We start from the raw sequence: 16,631 nt of genomic DNA on the forward strand, positions 1-16,631 counted from the left end.
AAAAAGTTTAAATAATTCAATCTTTTAGTTTCTTACTACAAAAATCTCACCACTTTTATATTACAAATTTTTATTGATAATCGTAACAATTTTTAGAAGTCAGTAATCACAATCTGAATTTTCACTTCGAGCAAGGAAAAAAATTATATTGTAATATTCATCTCCATCATAATTTTCATATAATTTTTTGGAAAAAAGAAACAACATTAATTTCAAAAATAAAAAATAAAAATCAAACCCATCTCCATCGTCATCATAATTTTAATATAACATCTACATTTATGTAAACTGCCTCTTAATCCATTTTAATTGTCCTTGATATATGTTCGCAAAATAAAATAATTTCATATATTCATAACTGTAAATCTTGTATGGATATTACTGTCATCCTATATTCTTCTATTATATCATTTAATCAAACAATTCGATTTTAAATATCGTTCCATATGATCAAGCTAACAAAATCAGTCTTACATGGGATGCAATTTGAGAAAATATTGTTACACGGTTGTGGAGATATCATATCCGAAATGTATGATTTTTTTTAAACTGGTGTATCGTTCAATCAGACCATTAGATATGATGAAATAGACACAATCGTATATTTATTGAAATTTCGTTCAATCCGACTAACAAATATTGAGATATCATACCTGGAATATAAGATTGATAAGTCAGTCGAATTTTATAATAGGTTTTAATGTGAATTCTATAACGAGTTTCGTAACACTACCCCCAAAAACCATTATAACATCGCTTGAAAACTTATCTTTTCTTCTGCACTTGAGTGACTAGGTAGTTTTGTGACTATAGATTTTGAAATTTAAATTTTCCATCAATGTTGATTTTGGACTTTAAATACACGTCGAAATGGTTTTCATGATGGATATGATAAAATAATCCACGACAAAATTGAACTTCCCCCAAATATTTAATTTTTTATCAAATACATTTCAATTTGATGCGGACTTTCTAATTCAGACAAATTAGGTAATTAATTATGGTTTATATACTTTTTATTTATATCAAATTAACTTAAATATACTTTTTTTATAAATAGACAAGAATGTAGGACAAAGCGAATGATAAATTCTAAAAAAAGTTTGGGCATTTGATTGAGCTACTCCTCTTACATAAATTGTAAAAGTGAAGTAGTATTATTGAGTAACACTGACTAGTTTTTAACCAACATAAAGTTGGAGGGTCTCATTTCCGAAGCTTTGTTGTTCCTCCAATATTTGCTTTGCCGAATTGACGCAAGAATCGCTGCAATCATAGAGATCAATTGAGAGGAGAGTGGGTATATCTCCAATACCCGAAGGGATCTCCTCCAAACACTGCATACTGGAAAGATGAAGTCTCTCAAGATTGGGGAAGTGTATACTTTCTGCTCTCCACCTCACCAGGATATTATTCCATATGATTAGGACTTTCAATCGAGGAAATTGCCCTTCAACTGGACTCCACTCAGATCCCTTGCATGCACTATGGTACAATTTAAGCTTTTCAAGATTGGGCAAAACAGAACCAAAAACCGTCATCTCCTCCCAAGGAATACAACAATTTGACAAAGTCAATTTCTTGAGTGAAGTGGGGAAGGTGATGTTTAGCGACACATTTATTTCTGCAAAAAAAAGTGATTCAAGTTTCTGTAGGCGAGCAAGATTTTCTAGACCACCACTGTCTTTTTCAAGAGTAAAAATTCCCAGTTTCTTAAGATTTGGAACTTTATCAAGGACATCAATTGTGCACCTGAAATTTTCAAAATTACCAAGTGTTTGTAGGTTTTCCATGACCATTGAATCTTGGGTAACTACTGGGTGAGGTAAAACAACATTTCCGCCTACAATTAGATGCCTAAGTTGTGGCATATCCCAGATTTCAGATGGGAGATAAAGCAAAGAAAAAATTTGTAGATTCCACATCAAAGATAAAGTTTGTAGGTTCCACAGTAAAGATATTGTAGATGGAGATTTAAAGCTCAACTTAATATCAACGCCCATATTAAGGTAGCGTAATTTTGTGGGATGCTGAAGGTCTATATCAACGTCCGGATAGTTAACTGCTTTAACCCTCAATAATCTCAATCTAATAAGATTCGGATACATAATCCTACAGCCGTCGCACACTGAAAGGCTTGCAAGTGATGTCGATTGTGAGGCAACCTGAACTTCAGGGAGATCCATCCTTTGGACTTTGGGCCAAGAACCACATATGAAACAAAGATCATTGCTCTTGCGGCAAACATAAATACATTGTACTTTTGGGACACAAATCAAACATTCTTTTCGAGACTGTCTCAAGCATAGGTCCCTTAGAAGATCATGAATGCCGCATGTTTTAGCTTTCTTCCCTCCATACTTCCATTTACGAACCAAAATCAGATTCCTATTAATAAGGTTTCTCAAATATTCCTCTGCAACCTCTTCCAAGGTTTTAGCTCTCAATGGTTTCAAAAATCCTTCGACAACCCACGATTTTACTAGCTTGGAGGCTTTAATCTCGGCATCTTCAGGAAACATCCGCATATAGAGAAAACATGGTTTAAGATAAATAGGTAAGTTATCGTAACTCAAAAACAATATTTTTAAACAACGGTCATTGTATTCTAAGTTAGAAAATGAGTTTATACTTTTGGCTACTGACTCCCAGTGCTCTGGTGTCCTGTTGGAATTTGCAAGCAATCCACCAATCACAACAATTGCTAAAGGAAGTCCATGGCACTTCTTTGCAATAGTCTTACCAACTTTTTCCAATTCCGGATATGGACAATTGTCTTCTCCAAAGGCTTTTTGACAAAGCAAATTCCAACTTTTATCCTCATCTAGAAAATCCATCACATAAGGGCTATGAGAACCTAAAGAAATTGCGACATTTGAAATCCTAGTGGTCACCAGTATTCGACTTCCATTCCTATTATTTGGAAAAAACAACCTTAAATCATCCCAAGCACTGATACTCCACATATCATCCATGACAATCAAATATCTTCTACCAAATAAACTTTTATGCAATCTTTGTCCTAATTCAGCCAATGTTTCTCTACTTTTTTGGTCTTTTCCATCATTAAGAAGGTGCACAAGAATTTCCCGAGCTCTGTATTCTTGAGATATCGTAAACCAAATACGTTTATCAAAGTGGTGCACAACATATGGATGGTCAAAAGTATTTTTAGCTAGAGTAGTCTTACCAATACCTCCCATCCCAATTATTGGGATGATTTGGAGATCACGTTCATATCCAGTGAGCTCGTTCATGACTCGAACCAAGTGCTCATCAAATCCGACAATGGTACTACTCTTGCCACTGGAAGTAAATGCTGTGGATGAACTATCAGGCACAGAAACTACCGGTTGTTGTTTTGAGACATCGGTGCTCTCCTTTCGGATCATCCCCAACTCGTTCATGATGGAGTCAATCTTTTGGATTACTTTGTGTATATCTTGATAGGAAGATGAGAGTGCTGCCATATCCTGACTTTTATCTCGAGATCCCTCACCAAGTTGATATACGACATGTAAGTCAATGACATCTTCTGCTTCATCAGCAAGAATAGCGATCTGTCTTGCCAGATCTTCCGTTTCTTGGCTTATTCTCCCAGAATCAACTTCAAGAAATTCCAGCAAGAACTGAACTTTTTGGTGCAGGGTTTGAACTTGGTTGGAGTCAAGATGAAGGCGAGTCCGGCGAGCGGGATGCTGGATATTCTCCAAGACATGGGAAAGAGAAAGAAGAGAGGCATAAGCTGCTACTGCCATTCTGATCTTTGTTGCAATTGCTCTACGAGTTGAGCAACAGGAGCAAAGAGATTACAAAGAGAATGTGAATGATTATGGTTTGTGTAAGCCAGCTAGCAACTTGTGCACTGATTAGGTGAGTGTGAAAAGACGAAAAAGATAATAATTACTTTTTACATGATCATAGCTATTGCACAATCAGCTGATCATGCTTTTTACTTTATAGCCATGCTAATTACTCATAATATAAAAATATTTCTTTCGAAGTGATCATCCATAATTATCGATAATTATATATTTCTATATATATATCACCTAATTATTATTGTGACGCCCCAAAATTTATAATACATAATTGTAGGATTAATTAATAAATTCTTATAAAATTTAGTGATTTGTAAATAAATTATAGGTCATAATTGCAATATAATAAAATTTGAATAAATTATCTTGAAGTTTGTTATAATATTTGGTGGCAACTTATATTAATTAAGAAAATTCAAAAAGGACGTAATGAATATGAAAAACATATAATTAAATAAATAAAATAATAATATTTTTGTATATATATATATATTAAATAAATAATATATACATGAAAGAGAGAGAGTTGAGAGTGGGAGGTGGGCCATCAACCCCCCACCGGCTCAATTCTCTTCAGTCTTTTTCTTTCTTCTCTTTACACACACACATACACAACTCACATCGCACAACACACAACACACACAATATACACACAATTGAAAAATTGCAATTCTCTCTGGCGAAAAAAAAGAAGACACAGAGGTATGGAAATTGCATTTTTAATTTATATTAATTTGTATAATTATAATATTTAATTAGTTTGATTATTAAATATTATATATATTTAGCGACGTATTATTTAATCGAAATATTTTATGAGTTTGACTATTTAAAATAGTGTCGAATTGCATATCAAATCGGATATAAAAATGATTTTATTGGTTCATTAAATTATTAAATTTGTCAGATTTACATATTATTATTGTTAATTTGTACAGTTCCATCGGAATTATCAACAAAATACGCAATTCTACGCATTGATGTTTAATTAAATTATATAGTAGCGAGGAATTGATAGAAAATTCATAGAAATGTTATTAAAGAAGAAAAATGAGATTTTTAATAATAATCTAATTTAAAAATATTATTAAAAATGATAGTTACAAATATATAGGGTTTTGAGTTAAATAAATCCCTAAGCATCAAATGATAAATTATAGGTATTTTTGTGGTTTGAGCAAAGAGATTACAGAGAATGTGAATGATTATGCTTTGTGCAATCCAGCTAGCAACTTGGCCCGGATTGGGTGAGTGGGAAACGACGAAAAAGTCAGAAGATTCCATCGAAATGGATCCAATTAATAATTTTCTTATCAAATTAATAATTACTTTTTACATGATTTTGTGTATTTATTGTACTAATTCGTTATTATTTGTACTACTTAACTTAAAAATGATATTTTACTTTATTGTAATTAAAACGTGCATTTATCCAATCAAGAAAAACTTAACATAATTTAAGATGAAAAAAATGTAAAACGGACAAAATATTTACCATATTTACCCACGACCTAAATACTTGTCATGATTTTTAACTATGATTAATGTTTTAGCCTCGCTTACTGAAACCACTGGTAATCGTCATTGTATAATTGTACATAATGATTATTTACTACGATTTTTCCTTTTTGGCTGTGGTGATTAGCCATGACAAAAATTTAAGTTTCTTTTAGCGACGTCCACGGAACATTTTATAATAATTAATGATATTGTATGAACTATATTTGGTTTTTCTTAAATTATGGTGAAAAGATGTTAATGTTGTGCACGTAATGACAAGTAATAGCATTGCCTTCATAACAAGTCAAATTTATTTTATTTTTGGAGTAGGAAGAAATGTGGTGGAGTTTAGCATAAATACTTTTTGTTAGAGGGGTCAAATAACTATATATGTTTAAGGAGATAAATTATGGTTGTTCACCTCTTTCTTTTTTCCATCTATTTCAATGATTTCTTTCTTTCAATTATATTGGATAAATAAATTTACTATGTCATCAATTTATGACTTATCCATAATCATGCAAACAAAGAAAATATTGATCATATAAGCTCAAATACTCTGATTTAATTCTTCAAAAATATAAAAGAAAGTGTAGTTAAATTAGTTGGGGTCACATCATCACTACAGCTGGATTTGCCTTCTTTGAGTTGTTATACAGATGTAGAAGATAATATTGTCGAATAATTCGATAAATACAAAATAGTCTAGCCATGATAGACTATTAGGTGTAAAAGTGTATCAATATTCACATAAAGGTAAAAAAATAATGTACACTATTGATGGGTATATATACACCAAGCAAGAGAGATAAACTAACAAACCCCTAACAAACTGCATATGTGGATAACAATCTAACAAACTACTGACAAACAAAAACTGTAAATGTAACAAGAAGAAAAACAACAAAATAAATAAGTCGCTGGCTGGAGGTTGCTGGTGAGATGGTTGGTTGGAGGTCGCTCGTGAAATGGTTGGTTGGAGGTTGTTGGTGAGATTGCTGGCCAGGGGCAACTCGTTGTGTGCAACCTGAGGTCGCTACAGCCCCCCTTCAAGATGGACCCGAGGAAGCAAGGCCCAGCTTGAAAGGAACCATCCAAAATCAACAGCAGGGATGGATTTTGTGAAAAGGTCAGCAATCATAATCAGATAGTCAGGAAGGCCAAGAATGAGGTCGCTGAGATCTACGAAGTGGAGCAAAGGTAGGAGAGCTTGGCACTAGATCAAGGGAAGGTGGAGTAGTCGCGGTCAATGCAGGAGGGGTCGCTGGGTCGCTCAAAGGAGTAGCAGGATCGAAGTCATGAGTAGGAAGTAGTAGGGCGATGGGATCGGATGGCGAGGTAAGGTCATAATAAAGGAATATGTGCTCGTGAAATACCACGTCCCTAGAGGTAAAAAGGTCATGAGAGTTAAGATCATAAACTTTTTAGGTTTTTTTTTGTCTGGCAATAACCAAGAAAGATGCATTTCGTGGCACGTTTGTCGAACTTTCTCTTGTGAGGCAGAGTGTTGGTTGCGAATCATAGACAACCAAAGGTGCGAAGTTGTGTGAGGTCAGGTCGTTTGTGATAGAGGATTTCATATGGATATTTCCAGTCAAGGGTAGAAGTGGGTAGCCTATTGATGAGATATATGGCTGTGAGAATGGTTTCCCCGCAGAACTGAGTGGATAAATGTGATTGAAAGAGAAGAGCTCCAGCGATCTCTAAGATATATTTATGTTAACTTTTTGCAACCCCCATTTTGTTGAGGGGTATAAAGACATGAAATCTGGTGTATTATTCCAAGGGAGTTAAACAGCGAACTACATTGCTCGTTAATAAAATTCTGATTCATTATCTGAACGAATATATTTCATAGAGGCATGAAAATGAATTTTGATCATATTTAGGAAGTTGTTCAATGTTTGAGGGACTTGGGACTTATATTTAAGTAAAAGGGTCCAGGTCGCATGAGTATAGTCGTCTACGACGGTAAGGAAGTAGTGGCACCCTATCAGCGACCCTAGGGAGCAAGGTCCCCACAAATCTGTGTGTAAGAGCTCAAACACATTAGTGGAGGAAGTGGTACGAGGAATAAAGGGCAGACGATGCTTCTTAGCTATGGGACATACGTCACAATGATTATTGATTGAATAAACATTGAATTTAATAAATGGGATGTGTTTGAGTGCATTGAAGGATGGTCAAGCCTTCTGTGCCATAACGATGTGTTACCAATCCGAGAGGAGTGACAAGAATTAATCACAAGAGAACTAAAAGACGAAGCGTCTATAAAGTAAAGACTCCCGACCCGATTTCCCACAGCAATGGTCCTCCTAGTCCTTGGATCCTGAAATAGACAACAAGAAGCGTGAAAAATGACCTCAACAGGTAGTGAAGAGCAGATCTTAGAAACTGAAAGTAGGTTGAATTTAAAGGAAGGCACCAGCAGCACATTAGTGAAGGTGAAGTTCTTGTCTAAGGTGATGATTTCGGAATGGGTAACTGGCTTGGTGGAACCATCCAGAAGGTGTATTTGATTTGTCGCCCCCTATCTAGAATCTAGGAATTTAAACAGTTAGCTTCAGAACTCATAAGGGCAGTATCTATACCTACGAATTCATGTATGCGACCTCGCCCAACTGGCCCCCCAGACTGAATGCGAGTTCACATGAGGTGAAGCAGCTCCTGCAACAATTCCTCCTTAGCATCAGGTAGGGACTGTGTCTACTTTCGGAATGCTACTTCCACGGCGAACCCACGCGCAACACTTGTATCTCGCTTACGTTTATCCAGTAGCTACTTATACGATTTGGGCGTCCCATGAAGTTTAAAGCAGGTCTCCCTGCTATGACCTGTTCTGTTACAGTGCGAGCAGTGCTGGGTGCGTGTGTCTGGAATATACCACCTCTTGTCAGGTCGCAAGCCTCCTTTAACTTTCAAGGCCGTGTTCTCATCACTATCTGCAAGCTTCATCTGAACACGTTTTTGTTTCTCCATGCTTTGGATCATCAAGTATGCTTTGTTTATGGAGGGCACAGGATCCATGACAAGCAACTGATGTCTCACCCCATCAAACACCTCATTGAGCCTCATAAGGAACTGCATGAGTTAAGTAAATGGTTCTGCTTCAGCCACTGCGCCCCAAGCACCACAGGTGCACTCGTTGCAAGGGCACTGCGGCATCGACTTCAATTCCGCCATTTCATCCCACAGGCGTTTCATATTGGTGAAATATATAGATAGGGATGAGGTACCTTATGTCATAGAGCAAATCTATCGTTGCAGTTGATACAACTGTGGACCATTACATTCGTCATATCGCTGCTCGAGATCTATCCATAAGCTCCTAGAGGATTCTGTGTACATAAAAGCCTCCAAAACATCCTTAGATATGGAGTTGAGGATCCATGTAGTCACCATGCTGTCCACTCTAATCTACTGTTCAAAATGTGGCTCATCTGTACTTGGTTTGACAGGAGTGCCTTTGATAAAGCCCAGCTTCGTCTTGGCACGCATAGCCCACTTGATCCCGAAGCTCCAATTGAAGTAGTTATTGCCAGTCAGGGGTGCACTTACCAAAATCATCCCAGGATGGTCAGAACCATGAAGCTGCAATCGCTCGGGTAATAGGTTCCCCTGCATCTCTGCCATCATGGACAGGTCCGCTATTAAGGTATAACGTGAGAGAAACTCTCAAATGCAGAAAACCTGTATGCAGAGACCTTCAAAAGAAGGCTCTAATACCACCCCTAACAAACTACCTATTTGGATAACAATCTAACAAACTACTGATAAACAAAAATTGTAAATGTAACAAGAAGAAAAACGACAAAATAAATAGATCGTTGGTGAGATGGCTGGATGGAGGTCGCTGGTCAGGGGCAGGTCGCTATGTGCAACCTAAGGTCTGTACAAATATAAGGTACCTCCATGATGGACCACAGTATTGAGAGAATTATTATATTATTTTATAAATAAAGAATAATGATAAAGTGACATGTATCTTTGAGTACAGAAACTTAAAAAGGAAAAAAAATATAATAAAACTCGTGCAGATCCCATCCGTGACACGTCGAAACAAAATCATAAAAGATAGGAAATGAATAATAGGAAAATCAAATATTGAATTAACTAAAGGGGGAAGAAAATAATTAATTATACAAAAAATTGTCAATAAAAGTTTTAATAATGAAGAAAGATCAATGAGGTCATGTGGCAAATAAATTCAAGAAAAAATACATAAAATCCTCGTGTGTTTTAAAAAGTTTGCAAAACAAACCACCTTATTATGAGAATAGGCTAAAAGCTCCCATGTATTTTGTAAAACTCAACTCAATTGCCTCATCTCCATTAAATCCAACTAACGGTGTTAAATTTTTAGAAAATGACCATTATACCCTTACTTAATATATATTATTTCTTATTTTAATGACTATTTGATCTTTTTTTATATAATTAGATTTAATCAATTAATCTCAATTATTAGATTTTCAAAAAATAAAAGGTTTAGTTCAAAAACTTATCTAACTTATATTATATATAAATAATTTAAAATTTTAAAAATATATTATTATTAGTATATATTAAAAAAGAACTAACTCCCCACCCCACCCCCTTACCCCCGCTGCCCCCCACCCCCACCCCCACCCCCGGCTTCCCCACCATTTTGTTGTTGGCGGCTCTTTTTTATTAAAATCCTCATATCTCAGTAAATTTTTTATCAAATTGAGTGAGGCCAGTCTCGTTAGAATCGTCTTGAAGAGACGAGTCTGATGGTGGTGGTTTGAAACCGAGATTCGACCGAACGAAGACAAATCAATGACAAACATGTTCAGCGATCGTGGTTTGAGCCCACTCTCTATGATTGACGAAAACTCAAATTGAAGGTATAGAAATGTTCGTCTTGAAGAGAAGATTCGAATGGTACCATTGGCTATTGGAAATTCGTCCGAACAACGCCGAAAACTTAGAAACAAGTTTCCGGCGAAAGAACGTGCGAAATCGCAGTTTTTCTTTTTTTTTTTTTTTTTAATTAATTTTAATTATATTAATTAAAATATATTTTAGTTAATCAAGAATATTTTAAATAATTATAATAATTAAATAATTTAACTAATTAATAATAATTATTGTAATTATATATATATTTTAATTAATTAAAAATATTTTTTGATTTAATAATTAATAATTATAAAAGTATTTGAATTTAAATATAATTTAATTCAATATTTAGTATTAAATAAATTAAATATAATTTAATATTTTAATTTAAATTTAATATGACAAAATTTAATACTTATTTTTTAGGGTGAGAATTGACAAAAAGAAGACACAAAACAAGCCAAAACGCATGTTATATAGACCTATAGAGGGGTATTTTAGTCCAAAGTGTCATTAAATATGAGCCTAAACTGCAGAAAATAACTACTAAACACAGCAGACGCGCATCTCCTCCACTTCCCTTTAGTTGCTAACAGAATGTGGGTTTTTTGCTGACTAAAACAAAACAAAAATGGGTTTTTAACCTATTCTGAAAATATGGGGGTATTTTTTGCATATCTTTTAAAACACAGGGGGATTTTATGCATTTTATCCATAAATTAACATTCAAAAGTTAAATCCTTTTAAAAAATTCTTTTCTGTTGGGAGTTGATTTTATTTATGTTTTTAAATCTAGTTTTAGATCTTACAATTATTAAAAACAAAAAACTATAAGAACTTAAACGAGATGTGGCTATATAGAAAATCATAGAAAAGACTACAATATAAAAAATATTATTGTAAAATTAAAACTGTTTTTTAAAACAAGATTAAGTCCATTTGAAAATATAGTAAAACAAGACCGTTTCAAAATCCGCTCTAAATAAGTTATGTGTTCTAAAAATCATTTCAAAGATTAAAAAAAAAATCGTTCTAAAACCTATCTCAAATTCCGTCCTTTTTTGTAGTAAGACTTTGAATGGGTTTTTGCACCCATTACAATTTTTTTTCAATGTACAAATATTAGCTAAATTAAATTTGTAGGGGCGACGAAATTTGAAACAATTATATGTTTATATGTTATTATCTTTTGTTACAATGCCCATTACAAGTTTTATTTTTTTGGAGTTTACTTTTACTAATTTTAATCAATTGAATTATTTTAATTTTAAATTAATTTATTTCTAAATTTTATTCGACTGTTATAATATCATATTATAATACATTATATCAATTTTGATTTATAACTTTTTAAAGCTCTATAAATTCAAATGATAGATAAATTGAACTGCAATAAAATATTAAAAACACAATTAATAACAATTTATATTAATTAAAAAATAGTATGAAAATACAAATTTAAGAAAAAAAAAATAACAAAAGCCTAATCTAAACCAACCTTATCATTTCCTAGCAAAGATTTTGAAAACTCTATACATCTCATTGTCCGTAAAGTCCCCATCATTATTATTATTAGAAGTCAGTAATCGCAATCTGAATTTTCACTTCGAGCAAGGAAAAAATTATATTGTAATATTCATCTCCATCATAATTTTCATATATTTTTTGGAAAAAATACAACAAAGTAAGGGGCACATCTCCTCAATGAGTTTAGAAAAATTGAAAGAAAAGTACAACAAAATAATTTTGATATAATTTAAGAAAATTCAACAAATGATTTAATGAAAAACCACATTATTTATGTAAACCGCCTCTTAACCCATTTCAATTGTGCTTGATATATGTTCGCAAAATAAAATAATTTCATATGCCCATAATTGTAAGTCTTGTATGGATATTACTGTTATCCTATATTATTGTATTGTATCGTTTAATCAAACCATTCGATTTTAAATATTGTTCCATATGATCAAGCTAACAAAATTAATCTTACATGCGATGCAATTTGGGAAAAATTTGTTACACGGTTGTGGAGATTATCATATCTGAAATGTATGATTTTTTTGAGACGAGTGTATCGTTCAATCAGACCATTAGATATGATGAAATAGACACAATCGTATATTTATTGAAATTTGGTACAAATCCAGCTAACAAATATTGAGATACCATACCTGAAATATAAGATTGATAAGTCAGTCGAATTTTATAATAGGTTTTAATGCAAATTATGTAACGAGTTTCGTAACACTACCCCCAAAAACCATTACAACATCGCTTCAAAACTTATCTTTTCTTCTACGCTTGAGTGACTAGGTAGTTTTGTGACGATAGATTTCGAAATTTAAATTTTCCATCAATGTTTTAGATTTTGGACTTTAAATACACGTCGGAATGGTTTTCGTGATGGATATGATAAAACAATCCACGACAAAATTGAACTTCCTCCAAATATTTAATTTTTTGTCAAATACATTTCAATTCGATGCGGACTTTCTAATTCAGACAAATTAAGTAATTAATTATGGTCTATATATACTTTTTTATTTATATCAAATTAACTTAAATAAACTTTTTTTATAAATAACCCTTAAATATGAAATAGGTGAAAAAAAAATAAATCTCGTGAATGTTAATAAACTAATTTGTTGAACAGAGTAAAAAATATTTAATATAATAACGCATAATAAAAAATAGACAAAGGTGAATGATAAATTCTAAAAATAGTTTGGGCATTTGATGTAGCTACTCTTCTTACATAAACTGTAAAACTGAAATAGTATTATTGAGTAACACTGACTACTTGTTCTCCTTCTACATAAAGTTGGAGGCTCTCATTTCCGAAGCTTTGTTGTTCCTCCAATATTTGCTTTGCCGAATTGACGGATGAATCGCTGCAATACCAGAGATGAATTGAGAGGAGCGTGGGTATATCTCCAATACCCGAAGGGATCTCCTCCAAGCAATGCATTCCATAAAGATGAAGTCTCTCAAGATTGGGGAAGTGTATACTTTCTGCTCTCCACCACACGAGGTCATTATTGAATATGATTAGGACTTTCAATCGAGGAAATTGCCCTTCAACTGGACTCCACTCAAGTCCCTTGAATGCATTATGGTACAATTTAAGCTTTTCAAGATTCGGCAAAACAGAACCAAAAACCGTCATCTCCTCCCAAGGAATACAGCAATTTGACAAAGTCAATTTCTTGAGTGAAGTGGGGAAGGTAATGTTTGCCAATAGCGACATATCTTTTTCTGCAACAAAAAGTGATTCAAGTTTCTGTAGGCGAGCAAAATTTTCTAGACCACCGCTGCCTTTTTCAAGTTGATTAATTCCCAATTTCTTAAGATTTGGAACTCTATCAAGGACATCGATTGTACACCTGAAATTTCGAAATTTAGCAAGCGACTGTAGGTTCTCCATGATCATTGAATCCTGGGTAACTACTGGGTGAGGTAAAACAGTATCTCCCCATCCAATTAGATGCCTAAGTTGTGGCATATCCCAGATTTCAGACGGGAGATTTACTCCATAGTTCAACTTCAAAGTTAAAGTTTGTAGGTTCCACAACAAAGATATTGTAGACGGAGATTCAAATTTCAACTGCATATCATCGCTCATCTTAAGGTAGCGCAATTTAGTGGGATGCAGAAATTCCATACCGTCCACATAGACTTTCACCCTCAATAATCTCAATCTAACCAGATTCGGATACATGATTCTACAGCCGCGCACACTGAAAGGCTTGCAAGTGATGTCGATTGTGAGGCAACCTGAACTTCAGGGAGATCCATCCTTTGATCTTCATTGAGCCGAGAACTACATAGGAAACAAAGGCAACTTTCCCAGGGCTCAGAAAAACCAATACATTGTGCTTTTGGGATACAAATCAAACAATCTTTTTGAAATTGTTTCAAGCATAGGTCCCTTAGAAGATCATGAATGCTGCATGTTTTAGCTTTCTTCCCTTCATAATTCCATCTTCGAACCAAAATCAGATTCCTATTAATAAGGTTTCTCAAGTATTCCTCTGCAACCTCTTCCAAGGTTTTAGCTCTTGATGGTTTCAAAAATCCTTCGGCAGCCCATAATTTTATTAGCTTGGAGGTTTTAATCTCGGCATCTTCAGGAAACATCCGCATATAGAGAAAACATGGTTTAAGATGAATAGGTAAGTTATCGTAACTCAAAGACAATATTTTTAAACAACGATCACTGTATTCTAAGTTAGAAAATGAGTTTATACTTTTGGTTACCGACTCCCAGTGCTCTAGTGTCCTGTTGGAATTTGCAAGCAATCCACCAATCACAACAATTGCTAAAGGAAGTCCATTGCACTTCTTTGCAATAGTCTTACCAATTTCTTCCAATTCCGGATATGGACAATTGTCTTCTCCAAAGATTTTTTGACAAAGCAAATTCCAACTTTTATCCTCATCTAGAAAATCCATCACATAAGGGCTATGAGAACCTAAACAAATTGCTACATTTGAAATTCTAGTGGTCACCAGTATTCGACTTCCATTCCTATTATTTGGAAAAAACATCTTTAAATCATCCCAAGCATTGATACTCCACATATCATCCATGACAATCAAATATCTTCTACCAAATAAACTTTGATGCAATCTTTGTCCTAATTCAGCCAAAGTTTCACTACTTTCTTGGTCCTTTCCATCATTAAGAAGGCGTGCAAGAATTTCTTGAGCTCTATATTCTTGAGATATTGTAAACCAAATACGTTTATCAAAGCGGTGCACAACATATGGATTGTCAAAAGTATTTTTAGCTAGAGTAGTCTTACCAATACCTCCCATCCCAATTATTGCGATGATTTGGAGATCAGGTTCATTTCTAGTGAGCTCGTCCATGACTCGAACCAAGTGCTCATCAAATCCGACAATGGTACTACTCTTGCCACTGGAAGTAAATGCTATGGATGAACTATCAGGCACAGAAACTACCGGTTGTTGTTTTGAGACATCGGTGCTCTCCTTTCGGATCATCCCCAACTCGTTCATGATGGAGTCAATCTTTTGGATTACTTTGTGTATATCTTGATAGAAAGATGAGAGGGCGGCCATATCCTGACTTTCATCCCGACATCCCTCACCAAGTTGATATACGACATGTAAGTCAATGACATCTTCTGCTTCATCAGCAACAATAGCGATCTGTCTTGCCAGATCTTCCATTTCTAGGCTTATTCTCCCAGAATCAACTTCAAGAAATTCCAGCAAGACGGAATCAGAGACGGATTACACTTCAACTTTCTTCTGCTTTGTCGACGGAATTAGCTACGGAATTTTCCGTCTCAGGATTAGAGACGGAATGGTTCCGTCGCTAATAATTTAGCCACGGGGCTTTCAGCCACGAACTTCGGCGACGGTTTTTTCCGTCGCTAATTTGCTTTAGAGACGGAAATCCGACTTTCAGAGACGGAAATTTCCGTCTCTGATACCTGTTTTTCTTGTAGTGATATATATGTAATAAATAATTATTCTTAAAATATTAAAAAAATATCCATTCTGTACACATTAATGTTACATATAAGTAATTAATTTGTGGAGTAACACAAACAAGTATGTAAAAAAAATTTAATTGTCCTAAATATATGTTCACAAAATAAAATAATTTCATATATTCATAATTGTAAGCCTTGTATGGATGTTATTGTCATCCTATATTATTGTATTGTACCGCTCAATCAGACCATTCGATTTTAAATATCGTGAGATATGATCACTGACAAAATCAATCTTACATGCGATGCAGTTTGGAAAAAATCTGTTATACGGTTGTAGAGATATCATATCCGAAATGTATGATTTCTTTGAGACTGGTGCATCGTTCAATCAGACCATTAGATATGATGAAATAGATACAATCATATATTTATCAAAATTTGGTATAAATCCGGCTAACTAATATTGAGATATCATACCCGAAATATAAGATTAATAAGTTTATCGAATTTTGTAATAGGTTTTAATGCAAATTTTGCAACGAATTTTTAATTTAATTTTGTAACTTGGTAGTTTTTTTACGGCCGTTCAAAATTTAATTTTCCATCAATGTTTTAAATTTTGGACTATAAATACACATTGGAATAGTTTTTGTGATGGATATGATAAAACAATCCACGACAAAATTAAACTTCCCCCAAATATTTAATTTTTTGTCAAATACATTTAAGTTTGATGAGGAATTTTTAATTCAAACAATTTAGGCAATTGATTATGGTCTATATATATTTTTTTCTTTATATCAAATTAACTCAAATATACTTTTCTATAAATAACCTTTAAGTATGAAATACATGAAAAAAATAAATCTTATGGGTATTAATAATTACGGGGTGTCATTCACCAAAAAAATATATCAATTATTATATGACCCTTCAATGACCATAATAAAACAATTGTTTGTTGTCGTGCAATAAA

General features: G+C 33.7%; 1 protein-coding gene and 1 pseudogene across 1 annotated transcript; both read right to left on the reverse strand.

The window, feature by feature from the left end:
- Positions 1-1,086: 1,086 nt before the first annotated feature.
- Positions 1,087-3,892, reverse strand: LOC105157233 (putative late blight resistance protein homolog R1A-4). Its single transcript, XM_088878487.1, has one exon. The coding sequence runs from the start codon at positions 3,756-3,758 to the stop codon at positions 1,182-1,184; it is 2,577 nt and encodes an 858-aa protein (XP_088734613.1). The 5' UTR covers positions 3,759-3,892; the 3' UTR covers positions 1,087-1,181.
- An 8,986-nt stretch (positions 3,893-12,878) lies between these two features.
- Positions 12,879-16,537, reverse strand: LOC148788612 (putative late blight resistance protein homolog R1A-10; annotated as a pseudogene).
- Between the last annotated feature and the right edge of the window lie 94 nt (positions 16,538-16,631).

Source organism: Sesamum indicum, linkage group LG3, assembly GCF_026168435.1.
Source record: "Sesamum indicum cultivar Baizhima isolate 11 linkage group LG3, ASM2616843v1, whole genome shotgun sequence".
Taxonomy (NCBI): domain Eukaryota; kingdom Viridiplantae; phylum Streptophyta; class Magnoliopsida; order Lamiales; family Pedaliaceae; genus Sesamum; species Sesamum indicum.

What these genes read in the sequence shown, in the direction of transcription:
- LOC105157233 (XM_088878487.1), bottom strand. Translation starts at nt 3,758, where the DNA reads ATGGCAGTAGCAGCTTATGCCTCTCTTCTTTCTCTTTCCCATGTCTTG.